General features: G+C 42.4%; 1 protein-coding gene across 1 annotated transcript in view; it reads right to left on the minus strand.

Moving 5' to 3' along the window:
• The window catches only part of LOC116817010 (sodium-dependent neutral amino acid transporter B(0)AT3-like), a 62,131-nt gene that overhangs the window by 18,877 nt on the left and 24,663 nt on the right, over positions 1-18,591 (minus strand). Inside the window, exons 3-5 of the mRNA XM_032766726.1 lie at positions 16,953-17,090; positions 10,496-10,677; positions 10,079-10,189 (exon numbers count right to left, since the gene is read on the minus strand). Coding sequence (XP_032622617.1) covers positions 10,079-10,189; positions 10,496-10,677; positions 16,953-17,090 — 431 coding nt within the window. The remainder of the gene's footprint in view (positions 1-10,078; positions 10,190-10,495; positions 10,678-16,952; positions 17,091-18,591) is intronic.

Genomic DNA, 18,591 nt, shown 5'->3' on the forward strand with positions numbered 1-18,591 from the left:
GGGAGAAGCATGGTCCTGGGCAAGAGGCTAGGGGAGCCTATAGAGAAGGAGAGGTAAGAAATAGCTTATAGAGCAGCACAGAATAGAGAATGATTGGTTCTGGATGCCCAGAGTTGGAACACTGAGTGGAGTGCATGGATCTGAGTTCTTCTACCTTCTCCAGCCAAGGACTCTTGAGAAGAAGTCTCTAAACTGAGACGATCTAGAGCTGTCTAGCCCCACTAAAGCCATGGAGCTTCTGACTCTGCATTATCCTGGAGGGCAGAGACTATTAAGAACCTGGCCACAGCTCTGGGTCATAACAAGGACTTGACAAATACTGAATCAAATGTGGCGGCATAAGGGGGATGGAGTTGGGATCTTGTAGCTCCTTATCCGACTGCAAGGGAATGCTAACAGACGAAGTCCTCATATTACAACAAGAAGAATTTTTTAAAATGTATGTTGGGAAAGCAATCTGAACACTGATATAAGTTCATTACTAGATGAAGATGCTAAAATTGTCAAATATAATAAATGTATGTACATATTTGTTCTGTATTTGGAAAAAGTTGAGTGAACTAGTTATATCATACAATGATAATATACTTTTCTATTCCAGCAATAACTATGGAAGATGTTAAAGAGTATCTAGTGAAGTCAAACATTTTAAAATCAGAAAGGCCACATAACTTGCACCGTGGAGTTTTAAAACAGTTTGCCAGAGAACTCTTTGGCTCACTGGTGATAATTTTTTAGTAGATCTTGGAATAGTAAGGAAGTTCCAGAAGGCAAGAAAACAAATGCTGTATCAATATTTAAAAGAGCTTAGATCTATGCCTGATGCTAGTCAATATTTTCATCAGTTATCTGAAAGTAAATGTAACATCGCTGCTGGGTAAAATTTGGAGATAACACAAAGATTGGCAGGGTGGTAAATGATGATATGGCAACTATAGAAAGTGATCTGGGTCTTTTGGTAGGATGGGCCAATTGAAACAAAATGCATTTTAAGGCAGCCAAAGGCAAGCCCATGCACCTAAGATCAAAGAATGCAGGCCACACCTATAAAATGGAGGACTATATCCTGGAAATCAGAGATTCTGAAAAGGATTTAGGAGTCACAGTGGACAAATAACTATTATATTCAGATTCTTATATTGTGCTCATCATCCTAATATCTGAACACCTTTGTGCAGTATGTGTGACTAACATCTATCAGATGTTTGTTTTCTCATCCTCAGAGCTGAATAGTGTGATAGTGTGGCAAAAAGAGTGAATGTATCCTTGGATGTATAAACAGAAGCACATTGGTGTCAACTGGCAAAGAGTTCACGGTTCTTTACAGGCAACTCCTGTCTCAGACCTGACAAACTCACTACACTTAATACACTGCTTTCATGTATTTATTCATAAAGCCTAGCATGTGAGGTCTGTACTAAAAGCTTGTAGCATATCACTATTCACTTATAGCAGATGTATGTCTGGGTAATATTTAAGGAATAATGTAACTATATTGAAAAACTGTGCCCTTATAGTCTTGGCGTGAAAGTCAATCATTGGGGAATAATATATCAGAGATGGCCCATTCAAATAGGAGATAGTTGTCATCTTTCCTTGGTTGGTAAGGTAGTATCTACCTTTGCACCAACCCAGAAGTTAATGGAAACCACCAAAGACAAACTATAAATAAGGCTGTGAGTCTTTCACGGAAGTCACCGATTCTGTGACTTTTTCCAGGATTTCCTGCAGACGCTGGTGCAGCTGACCCCAGGGCCACCTGAGCCTCTGGGGCAGCCCTGGGGCCAGCCACACCAGCCACTGTCCAACCCCCTCCCCTGGGGTGGAAGCAGCAGGGCCCCCAGGCTACCCCCTCCCCTGAAGCAGCAGCATTGGGGCCCCTAGGAGTGGCCCTGGCCTGCCCCTGCCCAGCAGCAGTAGAGTCCATCAGAACACCCCTTCCCTTCAGAATACCTGCAGCACCTAAAATTTAATCAGGGTATTTATAGTACAAATCATGGACAGGTCACAGGCCATGCATTTTTGTTTTATGGCCCATGGCCTGTCCATATTACTAAAAATACCCATGACTAAATCTTAGCCTCATCTATAAACATTCAAAACCACTCAGAAGTGACGAGGAATTATATGACAGCAAGGGGACTATCTTGTCTGAATAAAGACAACAGACTCATTCAGTATATGCGGTGATAGGGAAAGATACTCTGCATCCATTCATTATGGAAGTATCTTGATAAGCAGGGGTGCTTCATGGAAGACTGGCCCTAGCTCCTTGGAGCTAACAAGCACTGTAAGAAACTGAACTTTGGGGTGACAATCTACTTTATCAGATAGTAAAGGTAGCTATTAATTGTACACTCTAGTACATGTTTTATGATTTTTTCACTCACACTTTTCTATTTTAATCTCTACTTTTTGCTTAAATAAATTTCCTTTTGTTTTACTGTAATTGAACTCAACTATCATGTGTGATACAGAAGTGATGATCGAAGGTAAACTTTGGTACATTTTCCTTTGGGAACAGAAGATCTGGGATTTCTATGGGTAATCAGTGATCAGGGCTAGATACCACATGGGGACACTTTGAAGGAACTCAGGGGCTGGGGGTGCATCTATTTTCAACCTTCAAGGCAAAAGAAGGGCTGTTTGTGCTAGGGAGCTAACCACCAGCTGGCACAGGCAAGAATCCCTCTCACTGGAGGCAGGTGGTGACAAAGTGACTCTTAGCCCCAGGTGGCTTGAGAAACATCACAATAGGTCTCTAATACAACATGATATAGATTGCTTGGTAAATAGGGTGCAATCAAATGTGCGTTTTAATAAAGCCAAATGCAAGGTTATATATCTAGGAAAGAAAGAATGTAGGCCATATTTACAAGATAGGGGACTGCATCCTATAAAAAAGTGACTCAGAAAAGGACTTTGCTCATGTCAGCCTTGACGCTTATCAGTGCAGTGCTATTGTCAGGGGGATATAAGGTGATCTTTAGATGTATAAACAGGGCAATATTGAGCAGGAATATTAAGGTTATTACCATTGTATTTGGCACCAGTGAGACCCTCTATTGGAATAGAGTGTCCGCTTCTTGTGTTAACATTTTTAAAAGGATGTTGAAAAACTGGAAACAGTTCAGAGAGTAGTCCTAAGAATGATTTAAGGAGTTCAATCTATTTATCAAAGAAAAGGTTAAGAAAGCACTTGATCTCAGTCTAGAAGTACCTTCATCAAGGATCAACATCCTATCCTGAAGGACGATCCCTCACTCTCACAAATCTTGGGAGACAGCCCAGTCCTCGCTTACAGACAGCCCCCCAAACTGAAGCAAATACTCACCAGCAACCACACAACAAAAACACTGACCCAGGAACCTATCCTTGCAACAAAGCCCGTTGCCAACTCTGTCCACATATCTATTCAAGAGACACCATCATAGGACCTAATCACATCAGCCACACCATCAGAGGCTCATTCACCTGCACATCTACCAACGTGATATATGCCATCATGTGCCAGCAATGCCCCTCTGCTATGTACATTGGCCAAACTAGTCTCTACGCAAAAGAATAAATGGACACAAATCAGACGTCAAGAATTATAACATTCACAGACCAGTCAGAGAACACTTCAAACTGCCATGTTCACTCAATTACAGACCTAAAAGTCACAATTCTTCAACAAAAAAAACTTCAAAAACAGACTCCAATGAGAAACTGCAGAATTGGAATTAATTTGCAAACTGGACACCATTAAAGTAGGCTTGAATAAGGACTGGGAGTGCATGGGTCATTACACAAAGTAAAAACTATTTCCCCATGCTAATTTTCCCCCTACTGTTACTCACACCTTCTTGTCAAGTGTTTGAAATGGGCCATCCTGATTATCACTACAAAAGTTTTTTTTCTCCTTCTGATAATAGCCCACCTTAATTGATTTGTCTCATTAGAGTTGGTATGGCAACACCCATTTTTTTCATGTTTTCTGATATATATATCTTCCTACTGTATTTTCCACTGCATGCATCTGATGAAGTTGCTTTAGCCCACAAAAGTTTATGCCCAAATATATTTGTTAGTCTTGTTACATTGACCCTTAAAGGAAGCTATAACCCAAAAAAAAGCCCTGGTCTTGGTTTAGCACACAAAAAATGGAATATGGGAGATCTAAGTCCCAGGGAAACCTTGGGAATTGTAAGTTGTATCAAGACAGGATGAGAAGGAGTTCCAGGAAATATAAGGCACAATCTTCCTTCAGTACAGCGAGAGGCCAGGGAAGCCCATACCTGTTAGGCTCCATTCAGAGGAAGAAGACACTAGAGAGGAAGCAAGATCTGGAGTAGAAATATCCATTAAGAGTACTGGTGAAGGGCCAGGGAGCAGGCCTAAAGGGGCAGGAACTCAAGAGGAGGATAAGATGTTTGAGACCTGAAAAGGAATCCAAAGAGGCGGGACAAATGACTATTGATATTACCCTTACATCAAGAAAGGTGATCCTGATCACAAGTGGTAAAGATTTAAATTTGTGGTGGAAGTAGCAGGTTAGGGCCTGGAAGGAGAGAACTGGTGTGAGCCAGAGGCTTGCTGTGCATACCTGCTTTTATTGAGGGGTCCCAGACCAGGGCTTCCTGAAAGAGAGGGACAAAGCCCCACTTCCAGTGTTGACAACTCTTGTGTGTCACATGAGTTTGGCTGATGCAGAAGCCAGTCTCGGATGATAGGAAAAGCTCCAGACCTCTTGCAAATTTCAGCTCTGACTAGGGTGACCACCTTTTCAAAAGGCAAAAGCAGGACACATGCAGGCAGAGACCCTGCCCCCTGACCAAGACGGAATCTGGAGCCAGGCCATTGTAAGAGCTATCCAAGGAGTCTGGGCCTCTGTGGGGAGCCCTGGATCCTCCACCTGCCCTGGGTGGGGGGCTGGGGTGCCCAAGAGCAGTCTCTAGCCTGTGTCCCCAGCCCCCCAAGGGCAGGCAGAGAGTTCAGGGCACCCCATAGCAGCCAGGGCTCTCTGGTCATCTCTTACCATGTCCCAGCTCTCACTTCTGACCTGGCGAGGGGGTGGGGCTTGGGGTGAAGAGGAGAAGCAGGAGTGAAGCCTCCTGGGGGGAGAGGGGAGATAAAGTCCAGCTCACACCTCCTCCCCAACCACCGTGAAGAGACTGGTGCCAGTCCTGAGCCTTGGGCAGGCATGGAGCAGCACTGCAAGGAATCCGGGACAAATGCTATCTGAGTCATTCAGTCCAGGACCAGGACTTGAACTCTGTATTTTGGGATTGTCCCACTCAATTGGGGATGGATGGTCACCCTACTTTGACTGTGGGAAATCCCCTTTTGACTGGCTGTTTTTCCCACTACCTCCCCCCCCCCCGCTCCTGGGACATAGCAGCCAATCAGCGCTGGTGCAGGAAGGGCTCTCCCTCCAACCCACAGGAGTAGACACCTCTCTCACAGAGGGGAGGAGGGAGCAGAAAGAGCCCATGAGTTCAGAGCAGCTCTGCTCCCCTTTCTCCTCCTGCAACGCCTGGTTTGGCAAAAGACTGATGGGGGGGTGACGGGCTCTTGGAGTTGCCCACCCCCAGTCTGGAAAGGAGAAGAGGACCCTGCTGCAACTCTCGCTAGCCTAGAAGAGAGGGATGAAGAGCCCCAGCAACTACAGAAGGAGCAGAGGTGAAGTTGGGTGGGGTGCAAAATTGATTGATGGGCAGATGAGTGGATGAGATATCACGCAGTAGGAGGTCAAAATCACTTTAATACATTTGGGAGTGCTGGCAACACTAATTGTCTCACTCACCCAGTGTGTAAGCAGGAAGCATTGAATAATCAAGAGACCTAAACACACAACATAATTTTAAAAATCCCTCAGAGTCATTATCTTTTAACTTTGGGGTTAGCAATACTGCACCCCTCGCTCCTCTGAATGAAGGTAGCAGGCAGAGAGAGAACATATGTTCCTGGAAGAAGATTATGGCTGAGGAGGGGAAAGGAATGTATTTTGTTTCTTCTGTACTTTTTGTTGCCCTGGAAAGGAAAGACTTTATGGTTTGGGTGGAAAGCTAAACTGCATCAGAATCACCAACTACCCCAAATGAAGGGAAACTGAAGTACCATAGTAGAGACATGATTAAGGCATTGCCAAGTCCCTACAGTAAAAACTTAATAGACCCATCATAGGCCTACAGATGTGGTATACACAGAACTCTGAGGACTGGTCTACACTACCACTTAAGTCGTTGTAACTTCCGTCACTCAGATGTGAAAAAGACGTAAGTTACATCAACTTAAACGCTGTCCATACCACGCTATGCTGGTGGGAGACACTCTCCTGCTGACATAGTTGCCACCTCTTGTGAAAGTGGAGTAATTATGCCGATGAGAGAACGCGCTCTCGTCAGCATAGCGCCAGATGTAGTGTGGTAATACTTTCAATTAAGTCAATGGGAGTAGGACAGAGGGAGCAGCTGCAGGAGTAAACCTTTAATTTATATGAATTATACTTTAAAAGAATCAAGAACATATATTTATAAAATTAGTATTCAACACTTTCAACTTTGCTTTGACAGCATAATTGAAATGTTAGATTCATTCATTTTAAAATCTGATTGTTCAATTTATAAACTAAGTATTTATAAAATATAGCATCTTACAAATCATATTTGAAACCATCTAGAAGGCAGTCTAGTATTTAATGCAATTTAATTCCCCTAGAAACTAACAAGGTGAAACCTCAAAAGTTGTTTCCATTATTTTCACTTTATAACCTGAGCTATACGTTATTTCCTTTTGGAGTATGTATAACTGCAGTCTAAGGTTTAATGTGCTTGTGACTGGGTGGACTAGGTCCTGATGCCCCCTGCCACATCCCACCCCAGAAAAAGACAGTAGAGCGGTCCTCCAAGCTGCCTAGAGTGGCTGTGTGGGAAGCAGCCAATCGGGACCCAGCTGGCTAGTGTAAGAAGCACTGCAGGGCCAGTTTGAGTCCAGTCCCTTGCTTGGAGGAGAGTGGATGGCATCTCTGGCTGGCTGAGAGAACTACAGGACCTTGGACAGGGCAGTGCTGCTGAAAGCCAGGGAGAGCAAGAAGGAGCTCTGAGCTGGCTGCTGGGACTTCATCAGGACAAGGCTCTGAGGTAAGGGTGAAGAATGTGCTGGAGCCATGGGGAAGTGGCCCAGGGAATTAGAGCAGCAGTGTAGCTTAGATAAAGGGACATAGCACGTCTGCTATTTATTGGGACCTGGAGTAGAGGATGGGCCTGGGTTCCCTCCCACCTCAGCCACTGGGAAATGGCCTGAACTTTGAGGCACCCCAGAAGGGCAATTGTAGTGGCCTAGCTGAAGCCAGAAAGGCCTTGAGAGGGTGAAGACACTGCCTCCAGGGAAGGAGGCCTGGGGCACTGCTCTATTCTGGAGTAGGGACAACTTGAGAAAGATGTTACAGAGGGCTCTGAGAAAGGCCCCTGTTGGATATGCACCTCGGAAGACTAACTTGGCTGGAGGGCTGAGTCACCGAAGACACACCACAAACTGAGAGTATGCAGGCACACTCACTGAGACGGAGTGCTTGTGGGAGGTGAGTGCACCTTGTTACAATACTGTAATTGTATTTTTGTGTAAATAGAATTTGTATCTAATTCTTAACATTTTCTAAAAGGTTTCATCTTGCAGAACAGGATTTTATAGTAGTTATTTTAGCTATTAAGACAGTGAAAGTCAATTCAATAGGTTTTTGTCCACCAAACTACTGATCTGAACAGACTTTCAAGACCTCTGTTAACCAATTTTATAAAGAAGCATTCTTATTTAGCTGTAGGAGAGAGACTGAAGTGCCGTTGTTCTCATACTCCTCTGCTGACATGAATTTAAAATACTTTGTGTAATATTTAAGGACCTAGTCCAAAACCCACTGATGTTTATAATCTAGGTTCTAGGATAGTTGGAACATCCCTATAATGTAGTTTACCCTAAATTGCTAAACAGTACACTCCACCTTAATGATATCTTAACAGTTTTTGCCTAGGAGTGTCCTTTCTTTATAAAATAAAATTTCATACATGAATATTGAAGAAACAATGTCACTATGTGGTGGTTTAATGATTTGAAGATATGAAGTATCAACCTTAAATCACTTTCTTAATTTTAACTTTTATGGCCGGATTTACTGGTATGCTCTAGCTGCTTTACCTTACCATGGAGCAGCTCCAAGCATATAGATCAGTTAAAACTTGATTTTTCAACTGCCTTTTTAGCTAGAGCAGAAGAAAATAGCCAAAGCGTACACCAGTTTCACCATCCCTTCTGTCCTCCAAAGTTCCTCTTCCTCTCACACCTCCCTGCATTACCCCATGTGCACCACCTCCAAATTCACCCTTCTTCTTGGACCTCTTTATGTGACCCTGCATATACACACATACAGCCTAGGTACCCCTTCCTGGCCTACCTGTTGAGTAGATCTGATGCAATGGGTAGCTTTTGAAAAGATATTTAGGATTAATGGTCGCTTTTTGCCATTTGTTTTTCATGTATTTATTAATTATATAAATCATTCCATTTATTTATTATTTATGAGTTTATTTTTCACAAACTGCTGCCCCCTTTCCATTTTTCTCAATGGGAATTGAAGCCATAACTGCCAAGAGGGAAGATGGTGGCCCACTATGCTAGGAGGAGCCAGAGACACTGTGGGGCACAAAGGGACTTAGTGGTTCCTAAATAATAGCCTTCGATGCCTGACATTCACAAAACCATTGTTCTGCTGCTGCCTAACCCTATCAACACCTAATCCCAATTCCCCCCGCCCCCCGGGAATACACAATATTGCCAAAATCCTAACACTTTCCCACAGCTAGGTAATCTGCAAGAAGCCTTACCCCAGTGTGATTTCAAACTAGGCTTTCTCCTGCCTATCTTGCCTTTGTGGCCCGATCTGGTAGGCATGCTCTGAGTATACCTAATCCACACAATATACAGCTGGGGTGAGCCAGCTGGGGATTTGGGGGACTGGTTGGTGTGTATGTTCAGAATACCCAATATCCCAGTGATTAGGGCACTCACTTGGGAGACGTGAGAACAGAAACATCCAAAGCAGGGACTGCAGCAGTAAGGGATGGTGGTAAAATGGTGCCCAGCTGGGCCACTCCTTCCCTGGTCCTAGAACAGTGATGGGGAGACCTATACACACTCTGGAGGTACTAGGGTCCAGGTGGTACCACTCCTCTCCTCCCACATCATGTGGCATTTGGGGAGAAAGGTAGAGAGGAGCCAGCCAGAGACTCCAGCTAGCAGAAGCAAAAGTAGCTAAAGCAGGGACCTGTGGACTTTCCAGGCAAAATCTGTAGAGAGTTCTGACTTTCTCTACCCTGTGCTGATTTGCTGTTTGCTCCAACCCTCCTCCTCCCTCAGTCTCTTTGCCTCAGCTTCACTGTACAGCTACACTTCCTGCCTTCTCACCTTCCCTCGAAAAAAGCAATTACAAGCTAAGTAGCCTTCTGAAAATGGCTACAAATGAGGGGAGCTGTGCGTTCAGTCCTATTGAGAACAATGGGGGATGGCAGTCATTTTGAAATAGGACAGTTCTTCATAATAAATCCTGATTCTTTCAGGCTCTGCTGAAGAAGCTTTCAATTATGAAGAATAAGGGGAGGGAGATTACCATTAATCTTAAAAAAAAATCAAGTGTTTATTCCTAAAGTGAATTATTTTTAAAATCTCCAAAGTTTTTTTTTTACTCGGTAAGTACTGTAATTTTCAGAAGGATACACATTTTTCATAAGAAGTTGAATCAGTCCTTTAAGTGCAAAACTCAATTCCACTTTAACTTTGGTGTCACTAATGATGCCTTCATAGTATGCTTCCACCTAAGCATATACTGTATCATAAAGTTTGGGAAAATGCTTAGTAAAAAATGATTTAGTACTCCTTTCATCTTACCACAATCTAAGATATATTCATATAACTACAAATACTCTAACTGAAAAGAACGTTAGTACTGGATAGGAAGTTTTTGGAAAAGTGATATTTAAAAGCTAGATGGCCAGTATAACTAGAAAAAAGTATGCTTTTGAATATACCCAACGCTAATACTTACGTTAGGAGTGAAGAAGTAAACTAAACCTTCAGTGGCTCCTGGTAGAGCGAGTCCACGAATAAGGAATATAGTTAGGACCAGATAAGGAAATATGGCTGTTACATAAATAGCCTAATAGGGAAATAAGAAAAGCCAGACAGAGAATAGAGGTTATTTTAGTTACTTCAACATCTCATTCTAGTACAGCATATTCTAAATATAACATGTTTTTTTCGGGAAGCAGAATGACCAGTTAGAATTTGTTTTGTTATAAAATCCCTCCCTAAAATACATTTGGGGATATCTACACCAAGAATTAGGTTTTGAAAGAACATATTTGTTTTTGCATTTCCCCTGAAGATGAAATCTAGTACTTTAAGGACAAGAGACAGAGCAGCAAGTCAACTTTTCTAAGTGGTCTTCTCTCTATTTCCTCACCTTTCCTGTGGATTCAATTCCTCGAATGGTACATATGTACACAATTGCCCAGCAAATGGCCAAGCACAAAACTAACCACCATTGCAAGTTGCCACTGTCAGTGATATCAGAACCTATGTTTAAAGCTCTCCTGTACCAGAAGTAATTTACTGCAGTACTTTCATGGCATTCTTCAATGTATCCTGAAAAGAAAAGTATGACAAGTATTACTAAACTGGCAAGTGTGAAATTTAAACAATATCTCATTTCCCATGCAATTAATTATTGGGAACAATAATTATGAAGCAACATTCTGTATTAGTGAAGAAAGGCAGCTATTCTGGAAATTTAAAATATTAGTCAAGACTAAATGATCAAGGACTGAAATCCTCATCTGGGTAGTATACAGAAGAGGGAGCCTTACATTATTTTTACAGCCACCCTGTGGGACCAGTTTTAAGCAGCCTGGAGAAACTATTCTAAATTGCACATGGCAACAATGCCTGCCCAATCGGCTGTTGCAGCAGCTGGGGATTGATAGAGTGCAGAGGAGGCTATGCCCACGTCCCAGTATATCATCCTATGCAAGGGCTGTGAAAAGGACACAGAATGCTGGTCATCCTTCCACTGGTGAATTCCCTTATATTGAGGGACTTCTCAGCTGAAAACCACTTTTGGCTCACTTTGTGAAAGCCAGAGTTGGAGCCGTGGGATCCAATATTCAGCAGTACACAATGTGTGACATCTTTTATTCAGTTTCCAAGTCGGCAGTCTTAGCTAGGGCAGCAGTATCCAAACTGTGGTCCACAAACAACTGATATTCTCCAGACTTTTTTTACCAGAGGTCAGTCCTGTGGAATAGAGCTGGGCAAATAACTGATTTTGTGGTTCATTGGCAGTTCCAAAAACAAAAACAAAAAAACAACAACATTGGTTTGAGCAAAACTGAGAGTCAGAATGTTTTGCAAATTGGAAGTGTTGACAATTTTTTTTAAATGGAATGAAACATTTTTATTGTGGGGCTTGTGTGTGTATGAAAACACAGGAAATGAAGAGCTAAATTGACAAGATAGGAGAAGGACATGATGGCATGTGCATTCACCCTTTCCTCCCAAGGGGCTAGAGCATTCACTTAAGATACAGAACATAAGAATGGCCATACTGGGTCACACCAAAAGTCCATCCAGCCCAGTATCTGTCTACCGACAGTGGCCAGTGCCACCAGATGCCGCCAGAGGGAGTGAACCTAACAGGTAATGATCAAGTGATCTCTCTCCTGTTCATCCATCTTCACCCTTTTGCTCTTTGGCTTAGTGGGTTTCTGTCATGGTCGACATACGTTTCTCCCTTTTCTGTAATCGTGAGGATGCTCTCAATTGTAATTTCCTATCCAAGTATTGCAGGTTAGCAAGAATAACTACATATCTCTGTTATATTTAGGTTATTAGTCAGTTCCTGGGAAATCAATAATTGAGTGGGAGCTGACTTGCAGTCCAAAGCATTTTCATTACTGAGTATGGATCATAGTTGTCCTCCAGCAAAAGAAACCCCAGATATGAGGATCTCTCAATATTTTTGTAATAGGAAGATTTACTGTTCGGAACTGATTGAAAAGTGAGCTTTACATACTATGCCACTCTGCGGGCAATTCAGTCAGATATCTAATCAGAAAAGATCTGTCTGTTCATGAGAATTAAAATGCTTCTGGCACTGTCCAGCTGGCAAAATAAGTTACTGTGATAGCATTTCACTTCTGCACACTGGGAAGTACACATATGAAATTACACTAGGGCCTTAATCCTGCCAAAATTTGTGCATGTGTTTAATTTTCAGCATGGGGGTGGTCCAATTTGGGGCAGGAAAAGGGCCTCAGTGACTCTGCTTCCCCACCCCCACCCCCTATGTCTAGAGGAGAGAGTTGTCATTGCACAAAAAATAAAAGCATGTGATGGGGGAACAGTAAACTGGATTTGTCTTGTTATCTACAAGGCTAGTAACACAGATGAGGAAATGTTTGTGTAAAACAGAAGGGTCTGATTGCCCATGAATTTTCACCATCTTAAGCCATTTACACCTGTGCAAAATGGGTGTAAAATTCCACTATCTTTTCTCAGGTGTAGATCACAAGCTGCCAGGCAATGGAGAATTAGGCCCAGGATTTTTAAGTTAATGATGCTGGTTCTACACTTTAAAATAGGTGGACATTGCTATGGCACTTGGGTGTGAAAAATTCACATCGCTTCTATCAGCGTAACAAATGCTGCTCAGATTACCTACAGCGATGGAAAAATCCTTCATTATGGGAAGTGTCTTCACTATGGTGCCACTGTAGCACCTCTAGTGTAGAAAATGGCCTTAGATAATGGTGCACTATAAAGTCAGTGATAAGGAATTAGACACTGTTCTTCTGTTAGGCCTCTCTTAGGCTGCGTCTGCACTTAAAAGAGCTACAGTGGTATAGCTGCACTGCTCAAACGCTTTAATGTAGAGAAAATCCACACCTCTGAGTTATACCAACCTAACCCCTTCCCTCCATCTAGACAGCTTCTCCCATTGACATAGCTACTGCCTCTTGTGGAGGTGGATTAACTATGCCAATGGGAGAGCTCTGATGAATTAGAGCATCTTCATTTAAACGCTACAGCCATAGCTGATGCATGGGGGCATGCGGGGTCAAGTCCTGTGTTTTTCTTGCCCCCCTCCCACCCCCAAGATTTCAGCAAGTGCCGAGCTGCCCCAGCAGGGCTTGCTGTGCTCACCCTGCTGCCGGGGGAGGGCAGCTCTGTCCTGCTGCTGTGCCTCTCCCCTGGCACTTCCAGCTTGCTCAGCCCCTTTCCCAGCAGCTGGGTCTGGACAGGGAGTTTGAAGGCAGTATGGAGTTGCTTCTCATGTTGGCTGACTCAGCTCAGGGTTGCTGCCTGGGAAAGAGCCAAGCAGGGGAGGCGAGGGTCGCTCACCCCTCTGCTCCCTGCCTGGGCCCAGCTGCCAAAGACAGGGGCCAAGTGACCTGGAAATGTGCAGAGGAATGGGGGTCTCCAGGCTTGCTAGGCAGAGACCATGTACCCCCTGTGCCCTCAGCCATTTGGCACAGGGGACAGGGGGTACATAGAGTTTTACTGGAATCCTGTGAGTCAAATATATACATAATAATTCAGTAAAAGGTGGCATGTATGGCATCTACTAAAAGCCAGTAATATGCTGGTAATCAGTCATTGCAAAGTGTATGTAAGGATAGTTACAAGTTATGTATCTCTACTGAAAATACAGGATGTCAGACTAGATGATCACAGTTGCCCCTTATGACTTTGGAATCTCACATTTAAAAATATGGGCCTAAGTGCTAGACTGAATCTTTAGCAGCAGTGTGGCACTCTGTACCTCAACGCAGCACCCCGGAACTCCCATATTCACCCCATCATATAATTATAATATATTTCATATAAATCATGTCATATAAGATCTTATGAAACCCAATGTTTGGTCAAAATATGTATATCGTTAGTGTATATCAAGGTATCATATTTTGCTATATATTGTTGTTACTGAAATACGTTGTAAGTGACATAAAAAGAAGGCAAACCACTCCCAGGAGAGTGTTCAAGCACCAGTAATCAGCAGGGGAGTTGTAATCAAAGGATTTACAATTCAGTGACAGTTGCACAAGCATCACACAATGTGGACTGCAAAACTTTTGTCATTCAGGGGTGTTAAAAACACCCCTGACTGACACAAGTTTTACCAACAAAAAACGCTGGTGTGAACAGTGCTTCGTGGCAGGAGTGCTCTCCTGCTGACAAAGCTGCTGCTGCTGGGGGCAGGGGGGGGGGGCATGTGAAAGTTTTTTGTTGGCAGGAGAGCTCTCTCCTGCCGACAAACAGCAGCTATGCTGCATGCCTTTTAGCGGCACAGCTGTAGCAGCACAGCCATGTCGCTAAAAGCCTCGTAGTATAGCCATAACCTCAGTTGCACAAGACCACACCAAGGGATTGCTCAACTCTGTGACTCAGCGAAGCCCATCAGGACATGTCTGGGCTAGTATTTTCCAGGCACATGGACTGAGGGTATAAAATAAGGGACAGTGGCATCATGCCTTGGACTTTCTCCTCCCCCACCTATGCTGGAAGCAACAAGAATGCTGAGAAGACAAAGACTTCAACTGTGAAGATTGGTCCCACCCATGAGAGAGAAGCCCTGTTTATGAAGAACTGTAACATCCAGTGAGGTGAGAAAACTGATAGATCCAAATACTGTCTAGCGAGATAATGTTTAAGATTTAGACTATGCACTTACCTTTTTATTTTCTTCAGTAACTATTTCTGACCTTCTATGACTACCACTTATTAACTACAGAAAGATAGATTATAAATCAGTTTTCTGTTTTACTTAAAACAGTTTGCTTTGGTTGAAGTGTGTGGGAAATCTCAGCTGAGTTCACGAAGACTTGTGTTTATGTCCTCTCCATATTGAAGGCGGGATGGGCTGGGTAATAAACTTACACTGGTCAGGCTTCTGACTAGAGCAAGATGGCATAGTCTGGAGGTGCAAGCCTGAGGGCTTGGGAGATTTACTGGTGCCTTTCTTTGTGTGATTTGTGAATGTCTCTGGGAGCATTCACACAATCTAGATGGGTGTACAGCTCCACATTTGCGCTGAGTGATAGTAGTGCCTGGAGGAGTTTGTGCTTGTCACTAGTGAGAGACAGCCAAGGATGGAGAGCTAAGAGGGCACAATGGTACCCCAGTTCCATGTTGTACGTGGGGGATTGCCTGTCACAGATAGTCCTGTGAAAAGGAAAGTGTGTAGCTGCATCTCACCAGAAAGGAATTTGATCTCAGATACTAATTCCTTCCCTGCTTCCCTCTAAACCCTGAGAGAAAGTAACTCGCTACAGACTCTTACAGGGTACAGCTTACTCCCCTGTCAACACTGGTACTGCACAGCTCCCCTTCACCAGTTGCTCAGTTGGAGGAAGGAGTAGCCAATGTATAGACCTGCTCTTCACATCATGCCTTAGTTGTGATGTGGGGAATATTATTTGTCTGCAAAGAGATGATGGAAGCAAAGGCTTTACATCATTGTGTGACCATATAGGGTTGGGTCACCATCTAACCCTAAAGGTGCAAAGTAGGACTGTCGATTAATCAGAGTTAACTCACGTGATTAACTCAAAAATTAATTGTGATTAATTAAACAATAGATGCCGACTGAAATGTATTAAATATCTTGGATATTTTTCTACATTTTCAAATGTATTGATTTTTATTGCAACACAGAATGCAAAGTGTACAGTACTCATTTTATATTTTTATTACAAATATTTGTACTGTAAAAATGATAAAGAAATAGTATTTTTCAGTTTACCTCATACAAGTACTGAAGCGCAATTTCTTTATTGTGAAAGTGCAAATTACAAATGTAGATTTTTTTTTTGTTACATAACTGCACTCAAAAACAGAACAATGTAAAACTTTTGTGTATACAAGTCCACTCAGTTCTACTATTTCTTCAGTCAATCACTAAGAGAAATAAGTTTGTTTATATTTACAGGACATAATGATGTCCACTTCTTATTTACACTCTAATGCGGAAACTACAGAACCCAAACCACCAAAAAAGAAAATCATCTTCTGCTGGTGGCATCTGAGTCAGAAGATGAAAGTGAACATGTGTTGGTCTGCACTGCTTTGGATCATTATCGAGCAGATCCCATCATCAGCATGGACACATATCCTCTGGAATGGTGGTTTAAGCTTGAAGGGATGTATGAATCTTTAGCATATCTGAGACATAAACATCTTGCGACACCGGCTACAACAGTGCCATGCAAACACCTGTTGTCACTTTCAGGTGACATTATAAACAAGAAACAGGCAGCATTATCTCCTGCAAATGTAAACAAACTTGTATGTCTGAGCAATTGGCTGAACAAGAAGTAGGATTGAGTGGACTTGTAGGCTCTAAAGTTTTGCATTGTTTTATTTTTGAGTGGAGTTATGTAACAAAAAAAATCTACATTTGTAAGTTTCTGAATGCAGGTTTTTTGTACATAATTCTGTAAGTTAAGTTCAACTTTTATTATAAAGAGATTGCACTTCATTATTTGTATTAGGTGAATTGAAAAATACTATTTCTTTGGTTTTTTTACTGTGCAAATATTTGTAATAAAAATAATATGAAGTGAGCACTGTTCACTTTGTATTCTGTGTGGTAATTAAAATCAATATATTTGAAAATGTAGAAAATGTCAAAAATATTTAAATGGTATTCTATTATCTTTTAACCATTTGATTAAATATGTGATTAATCACAATTAATTTTTTAATTACTTGACAGCCCTAGTACAGAGAAGATTTTTAAATGAGCTATTTAAAAAATCTGTACAGTAGAATTTAATGCCATGTTACAAGAATAAAAAAAAGGTTGTAACACTTTGAAACCTTAACACCAATAATTACAAGAGACTTGAAATATTAATTACCTGTTCTGTTCCCATTTAGTGGGCAAGCGCTCCAAGGAAGGGGCTCTTGGAATGAGTTAATGAAATACCACATCACCCAGGCTAAAATGGTGTTATAATATAAACTCACGATGAACGACACCATCAATGAACCAATACCTATTGAATACCAAAAAATCTCAGTTAAAATAAATTGCTTACATAAGCTATCAGAACCCTTATTTACTTAACCCAACAAATCTATATCACTCCTGCTACTGCATTTGCCCTAATCTCTCATTTTTGTTTTTGTGTGAGTATTTTTGTTTTTTCCCTTTGGTGCTTTTAAAAACAATCTAGGTAGGCTGTGTTGGTCTCTTCCCCTGAATAGCACCAAGGTGATAATTACTCAACAACACAGATAGGAAACCTCTCCTGGGAGTGAAAGTGCTAGGATAACATTTCATATTCTGGGAGCAGTACAAGAGTGGCCACTTTGTCCTTACCATTCCGTGGCAGTGAAGGAAAGAAAGGATTGTGGAAAAAGATGGGATTATAACAAATATCTTAAAATCTAAAATGAAGAGGGTGGAGAAGAAAAGTGACAGGAGTGGAAGAATTTAAGAGTATGGGGGAAATGCAGATGCAGGTGACCAGAAGCCACCACTCAGGAGAAGGGATAGAGTGAAGGCCAGAACACTGAACTCTTATGCATGACAGCATTTCACAATAGTAGTGGGGAAACCAGGTATGGGTTGCTGCTCCCTCTGTGCAGAGGACTCTGAGGTGTTTACGTGTAGGTGGGTGGCAGTAACAGTACAGCAATTCTATGGCATCAGCTTCTGCACAGGAATCCTGAGGAGGTAGAAGTACTCCAAATGCATGAGGGAGTGGAAAAGCACAAACCTCAGGTCGCTGCCCCTACTCCCACAGCTATCCACAACACTTGACGCCACTGATGATTCAGCATATAAAAGATGGTTCAGCATTTTTTAAGATACAGGTACAAGAACAGCCCCCACCAGCTCAAGGTTCCCTTGGTGATGAGTGGGACCAGGAGTGTTTTCTGGTGCAGGAACACAGCTTCATTTTACAGCTATGGAACAGGAGGAGAGCCACAGAAAAGAAGTGGAGAGGAGGGTGAATGGATTCAGCAGTAATGTAGGGCTCTACAGGAGTGTCAGCTGGCTTTTGCAACCTGGGAGAACATAATAATGACCATACTGTGTCAGACCAAGGCTCCATCTAGCTCAGTGTCCTATCTTCTGACAGTGGCCAATGCCAGGTGCTTCAGAGGGAAAGAACAGACCAGGTAATCACTGAGTGAGCCATTCCCTTCCACCCATTCCCAGCTTCTGGTAAACAGAGGCTAGAGACACCATCTGTGCTAATTGCCATTAACGGACCTATCCTCCACAAATTTATCTAGTTCTTTTTTGAACCCTGTTATAGTCTTGGCCTTTATAACATCTTCTGGTAAAGAGTTCCACAAATTGACTGCATTGTGTGAAGAAATACTCCTTTTTTTGTTTGTTTTAAACCTTATTTACTTTCCCCACACCAGTCATGATTTTATGGACCTCTATCATATCATAGAATATCAGGGCTGGAAGGGACCTCAGGAGATCATCTAGTCCAACCCCCTGCTCAAAGCAGGACCAATCCCCAGACAGATTTTTTT

Source organism: Chelonoidis abingdonii, chromosome 2 (assembly GCF_003597395.2).
Source record: "Chelonoidis abingdonii isolate Lonesome George chromosome 2, CheloAbing_2.0, whole genome shotgun sequence".
NCBI lineage: Eukaryota > Metazoa > Chordata > Testudines > Testudinidae > Chelonoidis > Chelonoidis abingdonii.